This window comes from Ambystoma mexicanum, chromosome 4p, assembly GCF_040938575.1.
Source record: "Ambystoma mexicanum isolate Mex_15411 chromosome 4p, UKY_AmexF1_1, whole genome shotgun sequence".
NCBI lineage: Eukaryota > Metazoa > Chordata > Amphibia > Caudata > Ambystomatidae > Ambystoma > Ambystoma mexicanum.
The window spans coordinates 798367028-798381342 of record NC_090927.1 but is presented as its reverse complement, the minus strand read 5'-3'; the positions used below and the strand labels follow the sequence as shown (position 1 = coordinate 798381342).

The following is a 14315-nucleotide window of genomic DNA, read 5'->3' as shown; positions in this document are numbered from 1 at the left end:
GTGACCAGCATCAGACGGGAGGGTTCTTCACATGACACTGGTGGCAGCTGAGACACTGAATTCTGGGAATGGTTCATGTACCAAAGTGTCTAAAAGTCTGAAAGAAGAGGAGCTCTGACACTGCACTGTGAGAAATGTATTCTTAATACCAGCACGTTCCATAAACACTGAGAGAAGTGGAGCTTGTGAGGTTGAGTTAAGTCGAGCGTCTTGTGACTATTTGAGACACCACTTACATCCTGGAAAGGATTTGTTGCTGCTGCAGCTTTTCCGACAAGCTTTTACCTCGGAAATTGTTGGGACTGGCTTTGACTGATCAGCACCTCGACACTCTGAATTCCCTTCCTGCCTCGACTAGTAAAACTACATGCAGGCTCGTTAGCGCGAGCGTTCCTGAAGCTGAGTGAAGTAGAGTGTCTTGAGTCGCAGGAGCCTTGCTGGCCGGGCATAAAAGGTGAGAGCGGTATACCGGTCAAATAACAATGAAACGAAATATTAGCCGGAAATATGGCCTCTGTAGTGCATCAGTACATGGGGGGAAAGACCTATAAGTCCCGAAGTGGCGGGTACTTCTAAAGATACAGCTCCCTGCAAGAAAAGAGAAAAATTAAAATTCAATCCAGGATTACAGCCTGAAAGAACTTTTTTTTTTTTACACAATTCCCTCTACTCTTGTAAATAACTTACCAATGTCCACGAATGACCAGCTTTTGGACTCGGCATTAGATTCATCTGGTCAAATCTTATCACCTATGATAGACAATAATCAGTCATTACTCAAGATGTACATTGGCTTACAAAGAATGTTGCTGGGTGGGGAGCAAGTGCTTCCTATTAATTTAGGCAGAGATAACGCGACAGGAATAAATCTATCGGCCTCACCAGATCTAGCTGCTTTAGTTGCCTCTTCAGACTTGGACTCTTCTGAATCTGAAAGCAATTATGAATCAGAGATGGCCCAAAAAGACAAAGGTGACATCACTATATTAGAGATGTTACTAGCTAAAGCAACGGACATAATTACATCTAAGGTGGACGCTCTCTCGATTCTTATTGCTTCTATTGCAAAAGTTCATTCGGAAGTAAAATCCATCCTGGCAAAGGTGGTGAATGTGGTCCTGGTTAGCTCCGTAGGCCTGAGGACAGATGGTCTCTCCTTGAATAACAAGCCGACTGATTCAGTGCCAGGTCCTGCCACGGCGAACCAAAACAAATGATCATAAGTTACAAAAGCAACCTAACGACATAATACCAAATGGTATGAGAAAAATCTATAAGCGGCCTAAATCAGTGGAGCTTTTTGAGGAGGAAATTACAGCTTATTCTTCTACAAAGGGATTATGAAGAAATTCATAATTCTCCATTGCTGTCCACCTCAAGGGTTCCATTAGAAATCATGAAGCAAATTAGTAAAGGTTCAGGCTTGGCACTAAGGAAGCGGTCAAACAATGGGAACAAAACACGAACGGGACCAATAGTGACCTTTGATGCCCCAAATGTTCCTGAGACCATTAAAGGTGCATCTAAAGACCAAACTAAAATATTGGTGATGAACACCTTACTTGATGGCACGACACGCCAAGCTCGGCTACAAGGCCCAATGGAGAAATGGCTACAGCCCATATCTTCTGACAATAGGACTTTAATGGATCAAAGGGTTCAACAACAACAAATTGAGGATGATTCCTTTTCCTTGATGCCAGAATCTACATGCTCGCATGGCCATGGAAACCATGGAAAAAACGACCCACAACCATCTGGCAAACTCGCAAGTTATAACATCTACTGTGCAAGGTTGCAGAAATCAACTGAAACAAAACTACTTTCCAAACACTACAAGTACAATGCAGAGATCAACAGCCAAGATTACAGAGGCTATACCAATAGATTTTTCAACTAAGAAGCTTTCTTTCATCCCGGAAGACATTTCTGAGACAGGCAAATGGATTATACTGGAAGAACCTCAGCCTACAAACTATATCCCTTTCTTAAACTGGACACACATATATTATCGCTATTCAATCAAGAGTACTATCGCTTCAACTAAGAGTGATACGTTCACTGGTCATTCTCCGCTTTGAACTCCCAGGGATTGGCAGTGCTACCAATTGGGCGCTTATCAAGTTTTCAACATCACTGATGGTGGTATTAATGCAATCCAAAGTCCTAATTTTGGAGCAGTTGGGTTTGACACTTATCACCTGTCAAAAAATGTAAAAGCAAGTACCACTTCCTGCTGCCCAACGAGCTTTAAAAACTGAAGCACTGGCATCAGATACTGAGAGTTCGGAGTGCAATTATATAACACTCAACAAAAGACAAAAAAACAGGAAATAGAATGCTGGGTCCATGAGGGATCTAATAAAGAGGCCGTTTGACAGACCCCCAGATCGAACTTTCTGAAATGGATTTCATGGGACACTCTCGGGTGGAAACAGTTTGTAAACATGCATGACGTACATTCCCTACATTATGTTACATCAACTACAAAAGAATCAAGTTGTACAAATGGGATGGCACGTTCTCACATAGATAATGTGATTACTGATTCTGCTGCTGCGGAATATTGTGGATTAGTCGAGATACAAAACGATGACCTTAGCGACCATTCAGTACTGTCTTGGACGTTAGATATTGCTTATAATTGCCCAAAAAAAATCGTGACCAATACACAGGGAAACAGTATTAGGTGGATAGGGGGAAAATTAAAGAAATTAATAATCTTCTATGGGAAAATCAACAAAACTTGGATATTTGGTTAGCTAAAAACAACTGGGACCTGGAAACAATGATTAAGAGTATAACTAACAGACATAAAATACAAAACATAAACCCCTTATCCAGATCAGGCAGTAATACCCGGGCTATTGACCGAGGTAATTGCACACTAACCATTAATGTGAAAAGGTCCATCTTAACTAGACTAGCGACACGACATAAGAACTGGTTGAGGCAGCACAAACGCTCATTGAACAATGCCAATTGGAACCTGCTGGCAGGTTGACTAAAATCATATCATAGTAAAATAATGTTGGTCTTGTTACAACAGTTTTCCTAAAGCTCCCATTGCAATGGAACTAAATCCTATTTCGGGATGCACATGGCCAATACACATATCATACCTGTATGCAGACCCTACTGACAATGCTTTGGCAGATCAACCAGTCTTTTTGAAGTGGCAAAGGAAAGTATTAGAATTAGAGCAGGATGATGTGCTGGACATTATCACAAAACTTAAGGTATCATGTGCCCCTGGAGCAGACGGCATACCGAATGCCGTCTTTAAACAACACCCACAGCTGTGCGGCAAAGTATTGCTAACATTATTTGAAGGCAAAGAGGATAGCAGTGAAATATTAGCTAGCTGGCAAAAATCCATACTAATCCCGATCATTAAAAAAAGAGGACAGGTTAGTGCCAGCAAACTATCGTTTGTTAGCAATGATGAACTCCAGTCAGAAAATGTTTGTGACTGTATTATTAGGCACGCTTACAAAATGGGCTGAAGTAACAAATATATTAGGATTTTTTCAGACTGGGTTAAGGAAATCTTTTAGTATGATCACCAATATATGTGTTATTCATTATCTTATGGCCGTGGCTACTAAGGGTTATAAAAACAACTTGTTCTGTTATGTGGACAATAGCAAAGCTTTGATCTGATCTTTCGTCCCCTATTGTGGGAAAAACTAAGGAGATGGGGGATCGATCCACTATTGCTATACTGCAACCAAGCATTGTACACAAACACTACAATTACAGTTCGACTGAGTCAATTAGGAACACATACCAACAATTTCAATACTATGCGTGGACTTAAGCAGGGATGCGTATTAGCTCCCATACTGTATAAGTTATACACTTCAGACATGGGCAAAAGTTTTCAGTTAGTTAAGAATTTTCTTCCAAAGATTAATGGGTGATGAATTGTGGCTGATACAAGTCTGTTCGACAAGACCGCTCTTGGATTACAGCGTACAATAGATCCTCTCGCCACTTATGAAAAAAAAAAAACATATGGTCATTAATATTTCTAAAACGAAAATAATATGCCTGGATGGTAAAGTCTCAAAAGGTCCAGCATTTGTCTGGAAATTAGATGACAATAAATTAGTCATATCCGATGAATATATCTACCTGGGTTTTCCAATTAAACTTAATCCTCCATTAACTTATTATGGAGATTTAACATTACAGAACATTTGGAAGAAATGGCTGGTGGCAAAACATTTTATTGTTCCAAGGTGGGGGCTTTACAGTCGAAGGTTTGTTAGAAATATACTGCACGAGTTTCATTCTAAGTATACTGTATGGTATATCTGTGCTTCCAGGCAGATACATTGTCTGGCTGGACAGGATCGAGGGAAAAATATTGCAAACTGTGATAAATCTCCTGCATTCCATACCTATCGAAGCTCTGGGATTGGAATACGGTTTTACGTCATCGTCAACAATCTGGGGCCTACAAAGAGTATTACTTTATTTAAAGCTCTTACCAACGAATAATAACTCCAACATTGTATAGAAGCTTGTAGGTAAGAAGTGAATACTTGGTGATAAGAATATGTTCATTGTAGAGTTACGGCAAGATGCTCTTTCTTTCTTATCTATGTTGGGTGTAAAATTGGATGAGTTATTGGGCAACCCGAATTACGAAATGATAATGAAAAATAATTCCACACTTTGGGATAAAGGGAAAAATGTGGACACATTTAATGTAACAAAAAGATACAAAAAATACTCATATCAGAGCTTTCAAATGAAAACTCCATGTAGATACTTAACCAAATACTGTTCAACTGACTTGAAGCGGTTTGTATATTATCTAAGGCTTCCTGTTTTATTGTATTTATTCTTCTGCCATTTCCGTCTGTATGTATCCATATTTATTTTTTAGCCTTTTTTTCTGTATTCGTCTAGAAATTATATTTTAACGATTGACTACCATGAAATGCATTTAATGTATGTTTATGTTTATTTAAATGTTAGTTTTTAATTTGTAAATACAATGTGCTTAATGTTTTTTATTAATAATTAAATGCACAATACAAAAATAAAAAAGAGAAGGCATTGCACCATGGGAGTGAAAGTCCTAGAGTGTGTACAAGAGACTTGGTGCATGTAGTGAAGGACCATCCTGCCCAAATGGAGGCAACTTCCTTTAAAAACGTTAAATAAACTACTTGTCATTTAAAACTTCAACAGTTTGTGAACTTCTGTCACCAGTTCGCCATATAACTCACATGCATGCTCTTGCTTGTTTCTCTGTTGATCCATTTGAACCATTCATTCTTCTGAATGCCCATTTCCTTCCCCTCTTTCCCGCCTCTCTCCTAATATTGTCCTTCCTTTATCATTCACTCGTTGTCCATTTTCATTCAGTTTGGTTATGCACGTGTCCACTAAATTGATCTCTGGCCCTTTCGTGTACAGTATGGCAATCATGTATGTATCCATTCCCTCATCCATCGTTTAGGACACGTACCCATTTTCTGACACAATCAGTTGTTTATCCCTGCTCCATTGGCCCGCCTTCCTTCGCTCACTCGTTCATTTGTTCATCAGTCCATTATCTCTCCCATTCGTTCCATGTTGACTTTCACCCTTCATGCACTCGCTTGCCCGTGGAAGGAGCTATGGCTAAGTAAAGCATGTAACAATCCACCAGCACAGACCCAAACACACAAACTCTTATCACATTCCTATAATCAGCACTTCAGAATGTCCTGTCTCTATAGGAATTATTATTAACCGGCGAGGGACAATGAGCTTGTACCAACCCGACAAAACCGTTGTTACGCCACTGCTTGCAGTCGCAGCTGTGTCCTGGCGCCATGGAAAGCCCATGGCGGCCATCATTTGTATTTACTTTTTTCTTCATTTTTCAATGGCCACCATGGAAAGGGCAAAGTGACTATAGTCCCTTCTCCCAGCTGGTCATTTTTTTTAAGTCAGGTGCGCAGTCATGCAATTTTTAAAAAGTCATTATTAATGCCCTAGTCTAACGGCGTGGGGTACTAATAGCAATAAGCCTCTTGCTAGGGGGCATGGGGGGAGGGGGCAGGGGCATTACCTTATCTGTAACTATGGGCCCCGGTGTGTCCTACTGTAGTCTTACTGAAAACTATTTCCCAATGGCAGTAGAAGGTGTGGGCCAGATTATAGAAACGTTGCACTGGTTAATTTAAATTGCATGCTGTTATCGCTAGGGAAAAGTTTGCCCTAGTGCAAAAAACCTTATGGCCATATTAGAAAACCTATGCACCATGACAAAAAATTGGGCAAGTGCAAGAAAAGTTTGCCCTCATGCAAAAGTGTATTGAAGGTGCATGTTTTTTTTTGACCAGGGCAACATTTGACCTAGTGCATATACCATGAAAAATTGCACTTAAACCGGTGCAAAGTTTCTGTAATCTGGACCCATGTCCTCATTTTGAACCCATGTCCTCATTTTGGAGCGTCGTGAGAGCTATCTCTATTTAAACGTGCAGCACTAGCAGACACATCTGCAAAGCAAGTCTCACAAAAATCACGTTTTCAAAATCAGAGCGCGCTCCCTAAGGCGTACAGCAGAGGGCAGTGGAGGACTAAAATTGAAAAGGCATTTAGGATGAATACAGAACCGCGGCTGTGCTGTAGGTTTGGATCGCCGTGTTATTTGGTTTGGTAAAATCAAACAAGCAGTGGATTTGTTCAAATGGTCACTACCTTTACTTTATAAGCAGCAGCACTGCAGCATGGAAGAGAGTTTCCCATCTAAACGCCTACATTGTGCTTGTAAAGAGTAGATCAACAGTCTTCTGTCAATGCACCCACATCACTCTTCCGGTAGGCCCACCAATCATCTTTCAGTACCGGCTCTTACATGTGATTTCTTAGTGTTGCATAAGTTGCCCGTGATCTATTACTAAACGGTTTTTACGAACTCCTTCTTACCAGCAGCAGGACAGGGTTCATATCTAAATTGTATTGCAGGAACCATGTGATCATTTCTTTCGGGCTGTTATGTGCAGGCGGGGGTTATAACCCCCATCAGTAGTCGGAGATCTACATGCTCAGAAGTAAGCAGGCCCTCGCGACCCTTTCATGCCACAGGAACTCCGATGTTGGACCCAAGCACGAGTCTAGATCGCCCTTTCAACTGTGGCTACACTGTCCCACCGCACAGGATATGGTGAAACTCAACATGCCAGTCCTATAGATTGGAAAAACACATAGGGCCCGATTCACAGAGCGTTATAAAGGGCTTGTGTGAATCAAGCCCATTGTCTGGAACCGACGTCACTAGCTAAATGAACCCATATATGGAACCCCCTGGAAAATGACCTCAACCGCATGCAAGCTAGGGACCCAAGCAACCGTCAAAGCGTGGAGGTCCGTAAACCCCGGTAACGCAATACCCATAATACTGTATCCCCCTGATCGCTCCAAAATAACACGCATGGGTTCATTGGGTCAAGGGGAAACATGGACTGTACAACACGCACAAACGGGCCTTTCCCCTGAAGGGCAACACAAACGCATTCCACACGGAGATTGCCAAGCCACGACTCGTGTCCGATTCACTTATTGTAACCCTGAACTGCAATGCAATGTTTGTGTTCAAGAATAAACATGTTGGCTACGCGATATGAGTGTTTTCATGGATATTTGTTGTCTTTTTCAGAATCTTGTGCAGCACCCAGAGCTGACTAATAGTCAACTTTTGGCAGACTTCCTGTCCCCCAACAGTCTGGAGACACAGTTTCTGGATAAAATGTTACCGGACGTGAACCTTGGTGAGTAAGATCCCTAATCACGACCCTTTAGTAGTCACAGCTGGGCAGAATTCAGATGTCCGCGGATTGCACTAAATTGTCAAACTAGGCCACATCACCTGTTGGATAATGCAGATTGGGTTGGGTTGCCTGTGGAAACTACTGTTGTAGTGTCACGCCCACCGTGTTAGGATTTGTGGATGTATATGGATGGACGTTTTGCTGAGTATGCCCACCCGTATTTCCTGCCTGGACGGTGAACACGGATATCACCTTACATTTCCAGACCGGTTTCTTTTTACTGTCAGAAGGAATGAAACTAAATGAGGAGAGGACAGGCCGGGGTACAGGGCAGCACCCCCGATGTGCCGAACCGCCTTTAAATAAACGTGGAGTGGGCGGGACTACAATGATTCCTTATGGGAATTCAGGACGAACGTACACACTAACGCTAACTTAATCCCGTCCTTTGCAAAATCGCAGCTGAATGTGTCATCTTTGTATAGTCTGCGTGTACAAAATACCAGCCACACGGCCATGAAATAACGTCCATTTAAATTGTTTTGAAGTCTTTTATCACAATAGCTAATTGGATTGACTAAAAGCAGCAGACTAACAATCCATTTTTGTTTAAGAAGTCTAAAAATAAATCGCGGCCTTGTTTTTAGCCTTCCTGTGGCGAGAGAGAAGTGGTTGTTTACGGACGGTAATTACGGTATTTGCAGAGAGGGGACAGATAACTGTCGCTGACTGGCTGCCCACTCAATCAGCAAACAGAGTGCAAAACAGAAACCCTTCCCGAAACGAGGGCTTTCTAAACAGCCATTCCCCAGAGAAAGGAAGTCGGGCGCTTTTTTTCCTACACGCAAACCGCTGCTCTTTATTTGAAAATCTGGTGGGAGCCACATCCATGGCTATGGCTATGGCTATGGCTAGTTTGAAGTGCCCAGGATGCCAGCATAAACCGCTCTCTGAGAAGCAAAGGTGCAGATGTGGGTGGAATAATACTGCACGGAAGCCCCCTCAGAATTAACCTTTAATTGAACACATTGGCCGGGTTCGAGGAGCAGGGGTGCAGGCCATTTGTTATGGCTTTAGGGTTCCCCATGAAGGAGACCCACTTTCTGAGCGCACATCTCCTCCAGCGGCTTGGGCTGCTGTGGCGATTATTCCAGGGGCAAGTGTGAAGCTTATTTATTCATTTGACCATTTGTAAAGCGCGCAAAGCCCAGAGGCAACTATGCCCTAAAAACTTAAGATGGTTACAGTGTTTTTCATAGAGATACAATTGCAATATTTACATTTTTGCAGTCAGAATGCATATCCGTGGAACAACCAAGGATGACAAGGATTACAGACAAGGAGCAGCTAGGCAATGCCCAAAGGCAACTAGGCGTTAAAAACTTAAGAAGATGGTTACATTTAAAATTGTTGCAATTTTTCATAAAGATGCAATTGCAATATTTACATTTGGGGAGTCAGTGTACCTATCGTTTTCACCATCAAGGTTTGCAGATAAGGAGCAGCTAAGATACATGTCCAATGCACGTCCAAGAATTACAGTCAGGAAACAGCTAGGGTTGTACTGTCTCTGTAAACCTGGTGATTGCCGTGGTGGCAGTAGGGTCATCAAGAAGGGGGCTGAAGGCCGAGAGGCATGGTGAAGGTAGTATGAAGTCGGACTTGAATAATAAGGTTTTTACTTTTTTCCTGAATGACCAGAAGGAGGTGTCATTTCTAAGTTGAATGGGGAGAGCGAAGCGTTCCATAGTCTGGGTGCAATCAGTGGGAAACTTGAGCCTCCCGCTTTGTGCCTTCTGTATCTTGGGGTGATCAGCAGGTTAGTGTAGAAAGATCAGTGGGTCCGGTGGATTGGGTTTTGCTAATCAAATTGCTAAGGTAGGCAGGTGCCTTCTTTGAGATACATTTATGTGTGAGTGTAGGAATTGTAAATGTGATTCTTTCTTGGACAGGGAGCAAGTGGATATTTCTCCTATGGGACGAAATGTGTTCGTTGAAGGGGATATTTAGCGCTGCTCTAATGGCGTTGTTTTGTACAGTTTGTAGTTTTGTGATATTTCTAATACTAGTTCCAGCGAATAGCGAGTTACAATAATCAATCCTGGAAAATATCAGTGCTCTAGCCAGGGTTATGGAATTGTTTGGAGAAAGGAAGGGTCTGCTGGCTCTTATCAGTTGGAATGTATAGGCAGCCGAGGATACTATAGAGTTAACCTGTCTATTCAAGGTGAGGGAGGAGTCGATGTAGACACCAAGAGTTTTTATTTCATTAGCGACCATAATAGTGTTATCATCAATGTTAAATGATTTTTACTCTTGTGGGAGATTGCTTGAATTGGTTTTATTTCCAATTATAATCAGCTTGGTCTTATCATCATTAAGACACAATTCGTTCAGAGCCATCCAGGCCTGGATAGCGAGGTTTTGAGTCAGTATCATAGCATCCAATAATTTGGATGAATATTTGTGTATTATCTACATAGGTAGTATACGTGATACCCATTTTGTCTAACTTATCAACTAGAAGTTTAGTGAATGCATTATAGAGTGTCGGCGACATACAAGAACCTTGCGGACGCCACAGGTCACCGCAATGGGGGGGCTGATGCAGTGTCCGAGAACACCCTCATGGTCTGATTTGAGAGAAAGGATTTTATCCATTTGATGTCTTCTGGAGAGAAGTGGGCTGCAGTTTCGAGCTGTTGACATAGGATGTCATAATTGAGAAATCGAAGGATGCAGAGAGGTCTAACAGAAGGAGGATGCTCAGGTCGCCTTTATCTTTGTATTGGTCCATCTGTGTTTTCAAATCTAGTAGTGCAGTTTCCGTACCATGACCTGGTCTAAAGCCTGATTGTTTTAGGCCCAATAGATTGTTACATTCCAGTATTTATTTGGATCTGCAGCTAAGCTGCACAGTCCAGATTTTTTAGGTAAAATGGTACTGTGGTGATAGGACAGAATTGGTGGGGATGCTAGGGTCTGAGTTTTTTGGGTAATGGTAAAACCCAAGCCGTTTTGAAGTCCATCGGGATTGTGTTGGTGGCAAATTAACTGTTGTTCAGAGTAGTGATAAACGGTGCGAGTTCAGACGCACATTATTTACCAAGGTTGCGGGGCAGATGTCGCCCTTGCATCTGGGAGGTGTTAGCCCTTTAATAATGTTAATGGTGTCAGGGATGGATAGTGGCGAAAAGGTACATTTATTATCCTTAAGGAGTGCTGATGGAGGTTGTGTCATTGGGAGAGAGGGAATGAGGTTGAGTTTAGGTTTGTTTAGTGCAATTTTTTTATTGTAATAGAGAAACTTTGTCTGCTAAGGCGTTTTGGATATTGGAGCACCATTATTCGATTTTGATGGGATGGTCTGGGGTGGGTGCTGGTGATTCCAGTTCTCGAAGAATTAAGAGTTCTCTAGTGTTGGATTGGGCATTAGAGGGTCTTTGGTTGTAGACTTCACTCTTTGCTTTGATAATTTCCTTTTTGTAGTTGTTAGCTAGTGTCTGGAAAAGTACTTTGTTGGCCTGAGTTGGCGACTTTAGCCAGATGTTTTCTGCAGATCTTTTGGTAGCACGCATGGTATGGAGTTCAGGGGTGAACCAAGAATTGAGATGTGCAGAGGGGTTGGCTTTTTTAATTTTCAAAGGACCTACTTCAATGGCTGACGACATGACTTTATTGTAATTGCTGACCAGTGTTGATGGGTCATTATCAATGTGCGCGGGGTCTATTAGAGGCGTTAGGAGTGGAATCCTATTGTCTTGGTTAGCATTTATCATATTTCTAGATGATGTTGTGGGTGCTATGATAGGAGGGTTTTTTTTCGTGGTAATGGTAGTGGTGTAGATTATGGTATTATGATCAGACCAAGGCGTAGGATAGTTAGAGAGGATGTCTGTGATACAGTTGGTGTCAGCTATCCAGTCTAATGGAAATGTCCAATGAAAGAGCACTGTCTAACCTATATTTTTAATTTTGGATATTAGGTGGCAGACGGACCACCTATAAAATGGAACTATTCCATTGGAGTACAACAGTGAGGGAGAGATGGAATACGAGGAGGGCTTTTTATGTTTATTTACCCCACCATTAACTGCCCGTGGCCATGTTAATCCCAATGGCCATTCCCATGCCGTTTCCTGCCCCTCCCCTCTGAAAACATACTCTCCTGGTATCTCTTGGAGCTAGTGCTGTGGAGCAGTGACAGCAAACTTTGTGCGTGAAATTCCTGCCTGCGTTATTTCAAAGAAGTCTTCCCAGAGTTAACGGCTCGGGGCACGATCTCAGGTGGATATAAACATAGAATAGTGCTGTTCCGTGGAGGAGCAACACTTTTCTTAAAAGCAACATATTGTTTTGCACTAAGAGTGTGGAGCATGCGCTTTTGCATGTGCCTGATGCACAGCCTGGCAACGCCCGAGGGTTTTTCATGAAGGCACTGCAATGGGATTCTCCTTTTCAGAGCCCTTCTTTTGCATGTTTAATGCAATGCAATAAATATAATTGCATGAACCAGGGGAGACGATCCTTCATTGCTGCTAAGGACTATGGGGGCACAAAGTCCACCAAGAACGATACAACGTCCTTTCGTGGCAGGATGTTTTTTCGCGGGGTTTTTTACCACGAATTTTTTTTTTAAAAAACCCATCACATTTTTTTGAAAATGGGTGGGGTTTCTGGGTGGGGAGGTGGGGAACCCCCCCCCCCCATCCCGCAACAAAAAAAAATGTGATGGGTTTTATGCGAAAAAAAAAATTGCGGTAAAGAACCCCGCGAAAAAACATCACGTGATGAAATGACATGGAACCCCAAGAACTAACATTGTTTAAAGTGCTTATGGTATAAAACAATTAACTATTCACAACAAAGATATGACAATTGATCTATGTACATATTTTATTTTCCCGTAGATTTACACTTGTATAGTGTCACGCTCTTTATAAAAACATTCACAGTACAGCTCTGCTTATGATTGCATTGTCCCTCTGTGCTCAATTCTTCCACTATGCACTGCTACCTTTTGCGTGTTTCCTCAGGTAGGATTCAGCATTGATTTAATTCTTTATAAAACATACATTATTGTCCCATTTGGTATAACTCTTTGACACTGCCCTGTTGGCTGGTATGTAGACTCAGTGCAAGGGCATGTTTATGGCAATACCACTTTTTAAAATAATGATATGAGTCATTTGTAACGTGGCTTTACACAATTGTTTCTAGGCGCGACAAGACAAGGAAGGGGAGACAAAAGGAGGACAAAACAAGCGATCTTACTAGGCCTTGTGTCATTCAGATCGTGCAAGTGCAGAGGGTAGAGGAAGAGAAGTGCCTGGGGGAGGGAAGGGATAAGGGTAATCAGGGCAGTATTGTCTACGTAAGTGCAGCCAGGGCAGCACAGCTCTCGGTAAGTGCACAGAGGCAGGGGACTGTAGCGGTTACAGTTACAGCTCTGAAGTGCACAGTAGGCCCGGAGGCAGTGCAGGGGCTACTGGTCATGGAGGCGCCTGGTGCCCATTGAGATTCTGAGGGTAGCCAGGCAACTAGTCAGCGCAGCAGGCAGGTAGGTCAGCAGGGGAGAGAGAGAGAAATCAGAAGCGAAAAGGAAGGCCTTGAACTACTTCCAGAATTTCAGATGGTCCGGCTCAAATTTTAGAGGGGCAGGGAGGCCATTCCAGAGGGAGGCACCTGCAGAGGAAAGAGATCTACCACCCACTCTCTGCTCCGAGCAGTGTCTGACCCTCAGGGTTGGAGGTGAATGAGCAAAGGGCTCAGGAAGGAAGGTGTTTAGGAAGAGCGAGTTGGATGCAGTGTGGGCCCCAACCCCAGAAAGCCTTGTGGACAATGCAGAGTGCCTTGAACTTGAACAGCCACCAGGAGCCAGTGGATAGATTTCACGGCTGGAGAGATACAATCCCTGGGTTTGAGGCTAAGGACATGTCTCGCAGTCCTGTTCTGGATTAGCTGCAGAGGGTGGAGAGAAGAGGAAGTCAGATTAATAAAGAGGCTGTTGCAGTAGTCCAGCCTAAATAGAACCAGTGCTCTGGAGACGGTGAGCTTCTCAGGGAAAGTGAGAAAATGAATAATGTCTCTGAGGAGGTGCAACTGGTAGTGGGACTTTTTAGCAAGGTCCTTGATGTCGGGCAAGAAGGAGAGAGCGGAGTCGAAGATGACACCACATTTTTTTGCCTCACAGGAATGCACAGAAAGAGGGCCCAAGGAGGGTGGCCAGAGTGAAAGAGGGAAAGCGGGAGCAGGGGTCCCAGTGAGAAGGATCTCAGTCTTAGTGGCATGAAGGGAGAGGTAGTTGTAGGTGCATCACTCCTGAATCGTGTATAGACAGTCAGGAATGAGTGAGAGATGAGGCTGAGGGGAGCCTGAAGGAGAACGGAGTGTCATCCGCTTAACACTGAAAGTTAGAGGAGAAGGTAGAGATGAGGTGGGCCCAAGAGGCCAAGTAGACGTTGAAAAGCCAGTTGGAGAGGTTCGAGCTGTGGGGAACACCACATGTGGAGAGAGAAGTGGTGGAGAGAAAGGACC

General features: G+C 43.0%; 1 protein-coding gene across 13 annotated transcripts in view; it reads left to right on the top strand.

Moving 5' to 3' along the window:
* The window catches only part of SNX14 (sorting nexin 14), a 2214134-nt gene that overhangs the window by 1670020 nt on the left and 529799 nt on the right, over positions 1 to 14315 (top strand). For all 13 annotated transcript variants that reach the window (XM_069606348.1, XM_069606351.1, XM_069606342.1 and 10 more), the window contains one exon: positions 7667 to 7778. In XM_069606348.1, coding sequence (XP_069462449.1) covers positions 7667 to 7778 — 112 coding nt within the window. The remainder of the gene's footprint in view (positions 1 to 7666; positions 7779 to 14315) is intronic.